The sequence below is a fragment of the Lichenostomus cassidix genome, chromosome Z, assembly GCF_008360975.1.
Source record: "Lichenostomus cassidix isolate B80296 chromosome Z, HeHo_3.0, whole genome shotgun sequence".
Classification (NCBI taxonomy): domain Eukaryota; kingdom Metazoa; phylum Chordata; class Aves; order Passeriformes; family Meliphagidae; genus Lichenostomus; species Lichenostomus cassidix.
Genome location: NC_139511.1, coordinates 51,202,026 through 51,216,624, shown reverse-complemented (window position 1 = coordinate 51,216,624; position 14,599 = coordinate 51,202,026). Strand labels below are relative to the sequence as shown.

The 14,599-nt window shown below is 38.7% G+C and overlaps 1 protein-coding gene across 1 annotated transcript in view; it reads right to left on the bottom strand.

Moving 5' to 3' along the window:
* SV2C (synaptic vesicle glycoprotein 2C) overlaps positions 1-14,599 on the bottom strand; it is a 114,944-nt gene that overhangs the window by 49,858 nt on the left and 50,487 nt on the right. Inside the window, exons 3-4 of the mRNA XM_085041923.1 lie at positions 13,683-13,863; positions 51-202 (exon numbers count right to left, since the gene is read on the bottom strand). Of these exons, the coding sequence (XP_084898049.1) occupies positions 51-202; positions 13,683-13,863 (333 nt within the window). The remainder of the gene's footprint in view (positions 1-50; positions 203-13,682; positions 13,864-14,599) is intronic.

The following is a 14,599-nucleotide window of genomic DNA, read 5'->3' as shown; positions in this document are numbered from 1 at the left end:
ATACCTCCAAATAACAAGCAGCTTTTTCCTTCTTCTAAGGTGTTTCTTACCATAATGAGGAATTATTGCCCAAGCCATTGCCGAAGCGTAGATGCCACCAATCATCCAAAACATACAGAGCCAGCTCAGGTGTTCACCTCGTTTCTCCCGAGCAAGCACTTCGGAAAAATAGGAGAAGACTGTTGGCACAGCTCCACCGATCCTAAAAGCAGATACAGATAGTGCATTAAGTGAGCAACAGCTATATAAACTTTGAACAAGCCTGTGGCAGCAGTCATCAAAAACCCAAACTGCAAGTAGCTTCTACAGAAAGAATGTTTTTTCTCTAATTGCACCATGTATTGGGGAACTCTGAAGAAAACTTTCATCAGTTTGGATGCAATTTTTGTTAAATATTTCCTTGAAAATTCTATGTACTATTTACCACATTAAATGTTTCAAGGGAATTGTCAATGTGTCAGTCACTGGAACAAAACCAGTGCAAAGTCTTGACTTTCACCATCACAAAATCATGGCAGCCTACTGACAAGTGTCAAAATACATTGCTTCTAATGGAAAAATATTAATAATTTTCCCAAAGAGTAATAGGTGCTTCTCTAAGTCTTACCTCCCATGATTTAGGCAACCAAGAAGTAACTGTCAGTGGGGCTTTTTACACACAATTTAAAACATATTCTATTCAGTTGCACTACCTGGATACCTAAGCCCATGCCAGCTTTTTACTTGATTTTTTATGAAAAGCATATACATTCATATGATATTCATTTTTCCCAATGAAAAAGTAAACACTGTCTGAAGGTCAGTTGGACCAAAAAAAAAAAAGATTCAACTTGGTTTTACAAAAATTGAAGTAACTTAGAATATGTATTACTTTTGGTATCAGTTTCCAAATCATCTTGTACTATCTTCACCTGCTCACTACCTACGCAAGCTGTCAAATGTTCCACATCAGGACAAGTCCTTGTGGATTTTATTTTTTCCAATGGAGAAAATACCTTCTCATATATCAGAATACATACTTCAAAGCAATATGTGGCATGGTTTGATTTTTTTAAGTGAATTTTAAAGATGAGTGCATATTTATGGTGACATCTGGGAGCTGCTAAACTGGAAGCAAAGAGCAAACCTCAAAAAATATTTTAAAAATATTAATAAGGAAAACATGAATACAGAAGTGGTATTTCACAACTAAGAAAATTCAGCACCACAGCCATACAGTTTATTTTAAGACATCTTCATGTCCTGTGATGAAGTACTGGATTGAGCTGTTAAGCTTGTATAGGGGACTACTGTTTTCTCATTCCCTTCATATAGCTCCTCATAGAATTATAGAATGCTTTAGGCTGGAAGGGACCTGAAAGACCAGCTAGTTCCAACCCCCTGATATGGGGAGGGACACCTTTACTTGACCAGGTTTCTCACAGCCCCATCCAACCTGGCCTTGAACACTGCCAGGGATGGCACAATGTTCCTGGGCAACCTGTTCCTGGGTGTCACCACCTTTAGAGTAAAGAATTTCTTGTTAATATCTAATCTAAACCTGCCATTTTTCAGTTTGAAGCCATTCTCCCTTGTCCTATCACTACATGTTCTTGTAAAACATCTCTCTCTGTTTTTCTCTTAGGATCCCTCCAGATACAGGAGGGTCCAATTAGGACATCCTGAAGCCTTGTCTTCTGTGAAATATTGGTGGCCAATATTTAGATTTACAATGAATGTTTTGCATAGTTGAACCTGCTGGTAATGCAAACATTTACACCTCTGGGAATTCTTGTTACATACACTGCTAACAAGGGCTGTATCCCATTTCTTCTCATGGATGGAAATACTGAAAGCCTTCACTAGCAAACTGTCCTGTCACAGGCAGCAGGAGACATTGTCCTTGGAGCTTCTCCTGGAAGCCTGGGGTGAGGAAAAACTGAAGGGGCATGGCCAAGTGTAGAACCACAATTTATTTTTCTGTGACGGGGAAGCCCTGCTGTCTCAGTGCTTTTATAGATTCAGGGCTCTCCAGTTCCCAAAATATAAATGGATTACATCTACAATTACAGCTTACCCTCCAGGGCTCAGACACAGTCTCAAATTGCACTCTCACAATATTGCCCAAATACTATACCTGCGGTTCTAATTAGAGTTCCTTCTCTAATATTAAAAATTTACTGGTAGAACCAGAAGCAAGATCTTCCTCTTTCCTGCCAAAGCTGGAAAGTGCTGCTGAGGAGTTACAGGTAACCACTTTCAAGAAGACCTAATTTAATATGTTGTTCATGGCATCCATTCGGGTGCATGTTTCAAATTGAAAAAACCTACCCTGTCTCAATGTCACAAAATGTACAGAGAACCTGACCAAAAGGAGCAAAAAAGGCATCTCCCTTGGCAGTTGGTTCATGTCAGCATGAACCAACTGCACCATGGATGATGGTAGGTTAATGCTACTTTAGGAGTTAAAACTGATCCAGGTGAGTTGACTTATATGTTACATCCTAAAGGTTCTCCAAGGCTACAGAAGAAGCTCTGTCTATACTGACTAAATTCATAGGGAAACTTCTCTAGCAAGGAGACCTTTTAGACATGTGAAAGGAATTTTGGAGCCAGCAAATTAAAATGTTTATTTAGGATATGCAAATAAGCAAGAAAGAAAAAAAATCAGCTCTGAAAACTCACAGTTTTTCTGTTTCAACTGATGTGGTTAATTTGGCATTTCCAGTGAGCACATCAACAGGATAAGAAACTCTTTGAAGTCCAGGCACTATGTTCATAGTGATTAACAGTGAAAATAACCTGTCTACAATTTAAAGGAGAAATGTAGGATGTACTTCGATTATACAGACAATTGCCACTATGCAGAGTTGTAGGTCTTTGCTTCATTGCAATGGTGTAGTAAAGTGTGTTTGCATTTCTTTGCACCTTAAACCTGTGAATAGAAAATTTACTCCTCAGATGGTTAAACTCTTCTTTCCAGCCTCATGTAAGTGCAGACTGATACTGCTACAATCTTTTAGGATACCAGTACCTCTGAAGCTCTTCCTATATTGCAAAGCTACTACAAGGACTAAAAAATTATTATGAAAAACTTAAAAAGGTTAATCAACAGCAAAACTGGAGGAGCAAGGAGGGAGATGGAGAGGAAGTATCCTCCTGCAGAAGACTGTTCTTTGGCTCTTAATGCTGGACAATCTCAAAGTGGCTGCAGCCATGTCTCTACTCCCTAAAACTTGCACCTAAATGCAGAACAAGTGACAGCAGGAAAAGCTACAACTGTTATCACACCCAGCAACAATGAGAAAACTTAAAAACTGAATGGACCTTGAGAACCCTTCTAAGGAGGAAAGAAATTCCTTCCTGACTCTTTCAGAAATTTTAACTTGTGGTGGGTACTACGGTCATTTTCTGTTACAGAATTAATTTGGTATCTGATATATTGAACATTGCTAGAAGAAGCATAAACTACCACTCAAAGACTTGGGCAAGAGAAGATCACAGTATCTCTTCTTCCATTACTCTCTTGTGAGGATTTTTCTAGTTCTTCAGCCACTACTGCAAGTTATGAATTAACTCATCAAAAGTTCATATTAAAAAACCCACCACCATATTACCCAACAGCTGCAAGGAAGAATCTACATTTTATATTTAAAAAAAGAAAAAATCCTAGGCTAGATACCATCTTCACTTGCACTCAGATAAGTCCTTAATGATTCAGTGGCTCCAGGTGAACCCTTCTATACCTATATGGAAGGAAGAGAATTTGAATTTGATTCTCACCATTTTTGTATTGTAAGTTTGAAAGCAGACTGCCTCTTTGTTGCCCACCAACGTTCTGTGGAATGCATGGTGGCATGCTCAAGGCGGAATTTCAAGTAAAATTCAAAGCAGAGCTGCTACTCATTTTTCAGTACAAAGATGTACACAGTACACAGATTTCATCTTTTGTTTTAAGTGAAATGCAAATGCTATTCTCCCACAGGGTACAGTATTAAGTTTGCTTCTGGCAATTAATGGGTATGATACAGTGGGCCATTTGCTGTTACTGTATTTGCAAATTATATGGCTCATCCTCTCTTGTAGAAAATAATTTGATACATAAAACTATATTCTTCTCTTGATATGTCTGCATGTGCAGATGAAAAGACAGTAAAAACTCTGCTGACTTGAAAAGAACATTCATTCTAAAAATGGGAAGCATTTTAACTTTCGTGACTACAAATTATTCAATCAAGCTGAAGTTTTTACATCTTATCTGTTATTAATTTCTGTTATTTCTTCAGTTATCCTAACCAAAGTAGTGGACAGAAACATATAACCCACAGATCACAAGGAGAGGTCCATGCACTACCTCCTTAGGGGTCACAATAAGTATGTATCTTGTTAGTATATACAAAAACTAAAGCACTTTTTTTATACCTTCGCAGATAAATTGTCTGGAGTCTGAACATTTTAAAAAAGATATTAAACAACCACTGATCTATGCTGCTGGGTTGATGTTCATGAGTGATATCTGTCACCAGAATAACACATTCTGTAATGACTCACAAGCTAATACCAACATGGGCAAAACTTTGTTGAAATTAGCCCAAAATCATTAAATAAGTGCTCTCACTCCATAAAAATCAGACTTTTCACCTGAAACAAAAGGATGTGTGCCTTCAGCCTTGCTGTTTTTTAAACTATGTAGCAATATATGCAAGAACAACACTGAAGAAACATCAGGAGCCCTTTGCTACTGCACATATTGTTTATATGTGAGAGAATTGCATAAATGTCAATCAGAAGAATGCCAAATATTGATCTTTTTCAGTTATTCTTCATCTTACATAGTAAACCCCATCAGAAGTATGCAGAGCAAGAGAGAATGCATATTTATATATTTATGGACACTCTCAAGTTCGTGTTTGTTCTGTGAAATCGTGAGAAAGGTGAAACCCAAAGGGGATTTAAGTGATGCACCTTAAGAGAGTAGGATTCAGTGAAACAAACAATAAGGTAGGATACACTTGTGTTTTCTTTGTTACAAACAAAGATGATAAATGTCTGCTAATCTATCTTCAGAGCTGTGATTTGTCACAACAGATTTTGGCAAGTGCACAGTGTGACAGCTGGGATGAAAACACGCCTGTGAGCCATTCAGAAACCTCTGGCTTCAGATAGAAGCTTTTGTTTATTTGCAGATTCACTAGCCAAAGGGGCTTGAAATGCAAAAGCATACAAGGAATAGAGATAATTAGGAAAAAAAGTCCTTATAGAATACTAAATTTACAAAGTAGGATGCTGTTCTTCTGAAATACCTTGTCTTCTCTTTCAAACCTGGACAACATCCAGACTAAAAATAGATAGTGTCTATGTGAGATGGCATTTGCAAGTTGTCACCTTGTTATTTGTGATTTGTTAAAAAGTGATAGAGCTCAAAACACAGGTTCAGAGATTTGGAAACAGCCCATCATTCCTTGTCTTTCCATTCAGTTGCATGTAACGGCTCTTTTTAACACTTCCCTACTCCAGTACCACAAGTCTCATTGAAATACATCTCTGTTGTTTTCCTTTCAGAACTGATGTTAGACTGGCAAAGTATCTAAGGGTGAGCAAACAGACTGACCTTTTCCTGGAGAATTGCTGGATAAAGCCCTAGAAAACTGCAGCACACTAAAGACTAAGCTTTGATGATCATTCTACCCATTTTTAAATACAAGTGTTTCATTGGACTATGAATACTAAAGAAGTTTTCTTGCAGGTACACAAGTGGCCTATATGCTATTAATAGCAAGAGAGTCCTTGTAAGAAAGATTCACGTGATTATTTACTGAACTCTACAGCAGTCACTTCTGATGACAGATGAACTGCCAAGTAAATAATCCATTCCTCAACTTTACCAACACTACTAAAAAAAAAAAAATCAAGTTTAATGCAAATTCAAGCACAAAATAGCAAAGAATTTGCCAGAAATGTCAGATAAATTGCTTTCACATATGCCCATATTGGTAATCACAAAATCATTGCTAATGGATTCTTTCTTTTGTAGATTTTCTTATTCTTCTCATTCATTCTTTTCAAGTTTTTACTTGAAAGACAAATACCATGGTGGGTGCCTGCTATAGACCACTGAACCAGGAAGAAAAGTCTGGTGAAATAGTCTATAAGCAGCTGGGAGAACTCTCACAATCACTGGCCATTGTTCCTGTGGGGGACTTCAACTTCCCAGATGCCTGCTGGAAAAGCAATAGAGTGGAGAGGAACCAGTCCAGGAGGTTCCTGGAGTGTGTGGAAGATAACGCCCTGACATAGCTGGTCAGGATGTCAGCAAGGGAGGGCACCCTGCTGGACCTGTTTGTGAACACAGGAGGACTGGTGGGTGATGTGATATGATGATTGGAGGCCATTTGGGCCACTGTGATCACAAAATGATAGAGCTTTTTATTGCTGGAAAAGTAAAGAAGGAGAAGGAAAAGGCAAGGAGAACTGGTACCTTGAACTTGTGGAGGGTAGACTTGGATCTGTTTAGAAGCCTGGTTGAGAGAGTCCCTTGGGAGGCACTCGTGGTGAGCAAATGAATCCAGGAACACTGGACATTCTTCAGGAAAGAAATTCTAGAAGTGTGGGACCAGGCTGTCACCACGTGCTGAAAGTCAGACCAGCACAGAAGAAGATGAGCCTGACTGAACAGAGAGCCAAATTTCAGAAAAACACAAGAGAGTTTATAATCTATGAAAGACGAGGCAGGCCACTCAGGAAGACTACAGGGATGTCATGAAGTTATGCAGGGAAAAAATCAGAAGGGCCAAAGCCCAGTTGAAACTTAATCTATCTACCACTGTAAAAGGCAAAAAAATGTTTTAAGAAATAGATTAACAACAAAGGTGGACTAAGGAGAATACCCAGCCTTTGTTACATGACGTTGGTTACACAGTGATAAAGGATGAAAAAAGGACTGGGGTCTTCTTTGTCTCAATTTTTAACAGTCAGACCAGTTGTTCTCAGCGTATCCAGCCTCCTGATCTCTAAAACAGAGAGAAGAAGAATGAAGCCCACATAACCCAAGGGTTAATGTTCAGGGACCAACTGCACCACCTAGACATGCTTAAGCGTGTGGAGCTGGATAGAATCCACCCAATGCTCCAGGCGGTGATGGTGGCAGTGCTCACTGAGCCACTTCCCATCATTTACCAGCAGTCCTGCCTAACTGGGGAGGTCCCAGCTGACTGAAGGTTGGGATACGTGATACCCATCTACAGGAAAGGTTGGAAGGAGGATCTGGGAAACTACAGGGAAACTTTCTGCTGGGAAAGGTCATGGAAGATCAACCAACAGCATTACATGGCACATATAGCACAATCAGGGATCAGGCCCAGCCAGCACGAGTCTGGTTTGTGAAAACCAGTTTCTGCTTGACTGACTTGATCTCCTTCAGGGAGACAGTGTAACAGGGTTACCCATTTTGTGGATGAGGGAAAGGCTGTGGATGTGGCCTAATTGGCCTTCAGTAAAGCCCGTGACACCATCTCCCAAAACATTACCCTGGAGAAACTGGCAGCCCATGACTTGGACAGTGCAGTGTTCGCTGGTAAAAAATTGTCAGGATGGCTAGGCCCAGAAAACAGCAGTGAATGGAGTTACATCCAGCTGGTGGCTGGTCACTTGTGGTGGTCCCAAGGGCTCAGTACTGGGGCCAGTCCTGTTCAATGCCTTCACTGATGTCCTGGAAAAGCAGATTGAGTGCACCCTCAGTCAGTTTGCAGGTGACACCAGGCTGGGTGGGAGTGCTCATCTGCTGGAGGGCAGGAAGGCTCTGCAGAGGGATCTGGACAGGCTGGACCATGGGCTGAAGCTAATGGTGTGAGGTTTAACAAGACCCAGGGCCAGGTCCTGCCCTTGGGTCACAACAACCCCAGACAGTGCCACAGGCTGGGGCAGAGTGGCTGGAAAGCTGCCCACAGGAAAAGGACCTGGGGGTGCTGGTGACAGTAGCTGAATATGAGCCAGGGTGTGCCCAGGTGGCCAAAAAGGCCAATGGCATCCTGGCCTGGATCAGCAACAGTGTGGCCAGCAGGACCAGGGCAGAGATTGTCCCTCTGGACTCAGCACTGGTGAGGCCACACTTCAGATCCTGTGTTTAGTTTTGGGCCCCTAGCACAGGAAGGTCATTTTATGCTGGAACATGTTCAGAGAGGGCAATGGAATTGGCAAAACATCTGGAGCACAAGTCCTAAGAGGAGTGGCTGAAGGAGCTGGGGGTGTTTCAGCTGGAGAAAATAAGAAAAAACCTTTATCACTCCCTACAACTATCTGAAAAGAAGTTGGAGACAGGTGGGTGTTGGTCTCTTCTTTTCCAAGTAACAAACAAGAGAGTGAGAACAAACAGCCTCAAGTTGTGCCAGAGGAATTGCATAGTATGAAAACTTCCTTCATGGAAAGGTCTGTAAAACATGTTAACAGGCTGCTCAGGGAAGTGTGAAGTCTCCATCCCTGGATGGTTTTAAAGTATGTGTAGATGAAGTGCTTAGGAATAAGACTTAGTGCAGCACTTGGCAGTATTCAGTTTATGGCTGACCTCAATGATTTATTTTAAAGATCCTTTCCAACCTAAATGATTCTATAATTTTTCTTTTGATCTTTTCTGTCATGTAGTCTCTTTATTTACATATTTCCCTTGTCTAGGCTTTTTCTCCTTTTTGTATAATCTCCCTTTCCTCATAAGAATACTGTCCTCTTCTCTTACCAGCTTTAGGGAAGACCACTAGTCTCTGAGGTTTAGATTAGTCAACCTTTACCCATACGTGAAGCTGCAAGGGCTATTTGTGAAGCTCAGACCTTGCCAACTGCTTCCTTAGCTTTGCTGAGAAGTGTATATCCCTTTTGGCATAGCCTATCAGCTTTGAAGCCAGTCACCTGCAGAGCTATTCATTAGCTCACAGTGTAAGAACATTGATAGTTGTAGGTAGGAGACAGCTGGATGCTGGAGAGGAATCAGAGGCAAAATGATTACAACCCTTTGGAGGGTGAGAGAACAGAAGGTGCTTCATGAAAAAGAAGTGGAACAAGTGGATATGAAGACATAAAAGATAAATACAAAATGATACTAAATACTGATGACATAAAATTATAAAAGTTGGCTGTTGGTGTAGATCTGAAGTTGCTGAAGGAACTGCATGTGCAGGCCAGCCATCTTGTCCTGTTTCCACATGGTTTATATTTCTGCTGGATCATTCTTGCAATTTTTATGTGTATAGATTGCTTGCATACCCTTCATGTCATGGTCTCTAAGGCATGGATATACCACTCCAAGGGTTTCTTGCCACTAAATATAGTATACAAAACTGCTGGTAAAAGTCAACATGTGTGGATTTACACAGACAACCACCTCAAAACTGCAAGTTACATGAAACTACAATAACGGGTTTGGATTTTTGCTAACTTTTGATTCCCCACGAGAATGTGAAGAACTTGAGAAAATACCTGAATTATGAGTTTTGTACTACTATAGTGAGACCAGCACTCTGTGGTAGATCCCAGTAACATAGAAGGACTACTGCAAGAAGGTTTAGAGATTTTCTAAGGAAGGATGAAGAAAGCTCTCTGAAGGTGAGTCTCAGATTTAATGAAATATAGTCTAAAGTATTCTGGAAAAGAAGTGTCATGTTAATATATCTCAAGAAAGACTTTTATTTGCAAGAGATAGCAGGCAGGGAAAAAGCTTCTTAATAACTTTTAGTTACATCAGTTAATGACATCTAACCTATTTTTCCTAATATTTCTGTGGCCTTGGAGAAAAAATTTGGCCAATTTGGCAATTTTGGAAAATTGAAAAAAATTTTTGCTACCTGGAAATAATGCGTGCTTTTAAAATAGGACACATTTATTTAGCTTTTTTTTCTTTGCTCAGGAGAAAGAATAATTTTATTCCAGTAGCAAACATGTGAAGATGTCTGTAAAATTTCTAAACTGTAGTTCATCTCAGGATATTTATTTCAGCTAGCTTTTCACCGCAAGAAAACTTTGGTTTCTTTTAGAAGTAATATTAGGGCTGGACAAGCATGACTTTCCCCCCCAAATTGTATCATTTCTGCTTATTTCAAAGCAAGCAAAATGAAATTTACTGGGATAAGACAAATCTGTAGTGCAGTTTTAGTCACTTTATATTGAATCCAGGTTTTGTACTTTAAAAAATTGCATCTAAAATGAAAAGTATCAAAAATCTTAAACTTACAGCTTAGACTAATATTTCTTAGAAATTGGATAAAATTCTGTAGCTGAGAATAATAATTCATAGTGATAATGTTGAACAGACAACAGCTCCAGCTCCAATCAAGTTAACAGTTATGTTGTGAGTCATGTTCCGTATCAGAACATGACAATTGTCCCTTCCTTTGACAATTTCAGAGAGATATAACATGGTGCTTTTTGATGATAAGTCTTTGCACCTTCCCACAATGGCTAATGATGAATACCACTCACAGTTTGTTGTCTATATCTTTTCACTTTGTAGGAAACCAGTCTAAAGCCCTCCTAGACCTTTATCAGGCTTTTGGATTCAATTTCCTTTTGAGTTTTGATTTTCAATTAATCAATGGAAGAATCACAGTTCTGGTATAATTTTCTGGAACAAGAAATGATATTGCAGACTTTCCAACATTTCTTTATTCTTTCCTCTAGCTTAAGTTTACCTTTGAGACTTTTGCATGTATCAATATTCCTTATGTGGCAATATCTTTATACTATTTATACTGTTTTGCATTAAAAATCTCCAATTTTTTGCCTGCAGAAGTTTTACTAGACCTAGTTTTTCGCAGATCAAAAATGGGGAAGGAATAGTATTTGAAGGGATTTTTTTTCCTTAAGCAATTTACTTCTATAAACACATTTAAACAAGTGATTATGAGAAGAATATATTTTATAGTGGTTTTTTTAAATTAATAAAATCTATCAGATATTGGTTTTATTTTTCATGCTTCTTAATTTTTTTTTAATTATCTAGAAGATACCAGAGCAGTTTAAACTCCATATACCTCAATGATTTTATATAATTTGAAAACTTCTTAATATTTCATTGATGTTTAATTAAAATAAATTGTCCAGGTAACTCTCTGCCCCCTCAGAAAATTCCTCTCCAGTCTGAGTAACAATACTATTTTGCCTTTAAAATATATAATTCAGTCTTTCCTTGAAATTTTTCTGATTTCATAGTTGGTCTCTTTGAATCACAAAAAATTACTGGAACAAAGCATCCTCCCTTGAAAACAGAGGTACAGTGGTAAGTCATCAAGAAAAATAAGACTATGGAAAATATGTGCCGTTCCCTGAAGGAAACCAGAGACCTGATGATGTGGATATAGACAAGGCTGAGGCACTCAACAACTTTATTTTCCCTCAGCTTTCATCGCAAGGAGTTCCACCCACACTAGCTGCAGTAGGCAGGGCAGGGGAGCTGGGAGAATGACAACTGAGAATGACAGCTGGGAGAATCCCACTGTAGGAGAAGATCAAGTTTCAGAACATCTAAGTAGCCTGAAGGTGCACAAGCTGATGGGACCTGACGAGACACATCGGTGAGTCCTAGGGAACTGGAAGATGAAATTTCTAAGCCACTGTCCACCATATTTGAGAAATTGTGGCAATTTGGTGAGGTGCCCACTGACAGGAAAAGGGGAAACATACCATCAAGATGACCTTTGCCTCATCCTGAGGTAATGAGAAACAGATTTTTTCTAGAAAAAAATCATGGCTTTCACACTGCTACTCTGATATCACCTGGAGGAGATTATTTAGGGGAATAAAAAATCTTTGAAGAACACAGCAAATCTGAGCCAGCCATGAACCTGTCTCTGCAGTAATTGCTGTGAGGAATGACTCTGCAGTTCATGCTGCCTTTTTTTTGTTGCTGTTTGATTGAGTTTGGATTTTTTTAGTTTTGGAGAGTCCATTTAAAATACAGTAGATGCTGACAAATCATCTATGATCTATTCATGTACCTCTCAAAGATGAGGTAGGAAGACCTCCAACAGAGTGGGGGTCCACACAGGAGTATAGGATACAGATATGAAGGGCCTGCTCCTTCAAGGACCATTAATCTTTAGCTGGGCTACAAAATAGAACATGGTTCCCAATTCAGGACATACATGTATCACAAGGGTATCTACAGGCACTGACTGTTACTGTAAAAGCTCCTGGACAGGTGAGGACAAGATGGTGCAGGCAAGTTTGTCATGAGGCATAAGAAATACATATTTTGCAGTATATCCCAAGAGGAACAATTCAAGTGAAAGCCAAACATGTCTGTCAAAAGTCAAACCTGTGTAGCATAATGGTCCAGAGCTGCCCCATGGAATTGGCCAGCAGTAATACAACAAATTTCTGGACTTTTCCAGGATCACAGAAGAGTGAGAGTGTCATGAAACACTCTCACTGACACTCTCAGAGTGTCATGAAACACTGATCTGCAGTGTTTCTCCACGGAGTGAAAAAACATATATCCTGGAACTGATGGTGACTTACGATACAGGATTTAAAACAAAATTTTGTTTTATTATGGGGTTTTTGTGGGTGGTTTTTTGGTTTTTTTAAATAATTAGAATATTGCCATTTACCCTTGCTGTCTTACAGAGTCATATCTGAAAATATGGTGACAGACTAAGGATATTCTTCTAGCTAGAGGACTCATCACATTTTTCTCTCTTGTCTTGCCCTTCCATTGCCCTTCCTAAATCGGTTTAAAATTACTGAGCGCTATGGTAATTTCTTTTTGTTATTAGTGTCAAAGCCTAGCCTACTTCAGACCAGTTCAAGGGACTTCTAAAAAGACAAACATCACACAACAGCATTGCTGAACCATCGCTGTGTAATGTAAAGCCAACAAATCATACAAGCAGTGGAGTTCATGTGCAAGACTTTACAACACAGCTACTGTGCTCTCACCAGCTCCTGTCTATTCAGCATACTAAAGACTGATAGTGTCTGAATTGCAGCTATTACGAGTCTTCATTTGAATGAAGCAATGACCAGAGGTGGTAAACAAAGCATTCTGCAGAACGGAGCTCTTGTTTATCCAAGGGCACAGTAAAGGTCGAAGCTTTCTCATAGACATTTACTTATGTATCTCAATCTCTGCTCATAAAAGTTTAAAATTATAAATTTGTCAATCATTAGAAATATTTTAAACTTTTACAGCAAGTGAGAAGTTATTTAAATGAAAAGTAAAGAAAACACAGGTTTATAAACAGCATTCTTTCAGAGAAAAATAACATTTGGCACAGTTTAGGACACTGCTTTAAATTTTACTATCTTGATGCAATGGTATTATAAACAATACTATACACACAAAGACATTAGGAACTCTAAAAATATCACAAAAATCTTAGAGTACACCTACGAGGAGAGTGTTGTTTTGCTGATTTAACAAGAAACTGTACATAAAGAAGCTGAGGCGTAAAACAGCTAAGCAGGTTGATCAAGTTCACAAAACAAATCCTTTGTAATATAAGAACAAACTCAATCTCACAGTTTTCAGTCTGTGTCTTTCACCTAAAATCATTATGCTTCCCCTTCAGTTTGTTATTTTGGAGTGTAGTAGCTGCCTTGCTTAATTCTCTCACCCCTGATGCAGACTGTATTTCTACAATAAATTATGTGCTTTTGCAAACAGAAGAGTTTTATTAACACAGAGAATTGCAGAAATGAACAAAACCAGAGGAGCTTACCCAAATCCAGAAAACAAGCGACAGAAGAGGAAGAAGCCATAGCCTTGGACAAATGATGAAAGGAAGGCAAAGAATCCATTGACAGACATGCATATCAGAAGTGATTGTCTCCTTCCCACCTTGTCTGCCAAGCCTCCCCAGAAGAATGCTCCCACCATCATCCCAAGGTACACTATGCTACCTGTAATACACAAAAATGCAAAAAAATTATGTTTTGTGAGCTACATAATTGAACACACCAAAAAAAGTTAACCTTCTATATATACAAAATGAATAGCATACAGATGGTTTTATCCTTTCTCACTGAATAGAAACTGTATACAGAACTTTGCAAATGTATCTAGAGAGAACAGATTTCCTACTGTCTTTGTCATCTGTTACCAGACACACAAGATAAATATTAAACTGAAGCTTAATAGAAATATTCAACAAGGTCCCTCTAGCTAAAACAATAAACATACAGGCAAATAAGTCTGAATAGGAGCAGAAAATGCCATTATTTCCTCAGAAATAAAATGCATTCATGTTAAATATTGCAAAAAAATTATAACTTCCCCTACAGATACAATTTGTCTGAACACGTCTAAAATATAAACAGTTCTGCAGGGGATTAAACAGTGGGAGCACTGGGAGTAATACATGCTAAATCTAAAGAAAGCTGATTATAAAGCAAACACTTTCCACCAGAGATCTATAGAATCAAAGATCTCAAGCTTGATTGGTTTTTTATCCTTCCTACTTCAGTGTATTTCTTTATTTTAAAAGAGACAATCTTTTAGAAACAAAAACACTGTAATGTGTTTGACTTGTTGTTTTAGGTTTTTTTGTTGATTTTCACCCCCAAAATATTTGAACAGACACATTACAGTTTAGCTAGATATATTAAAATGACATAGGAAAAAAATAATATTCGGGTG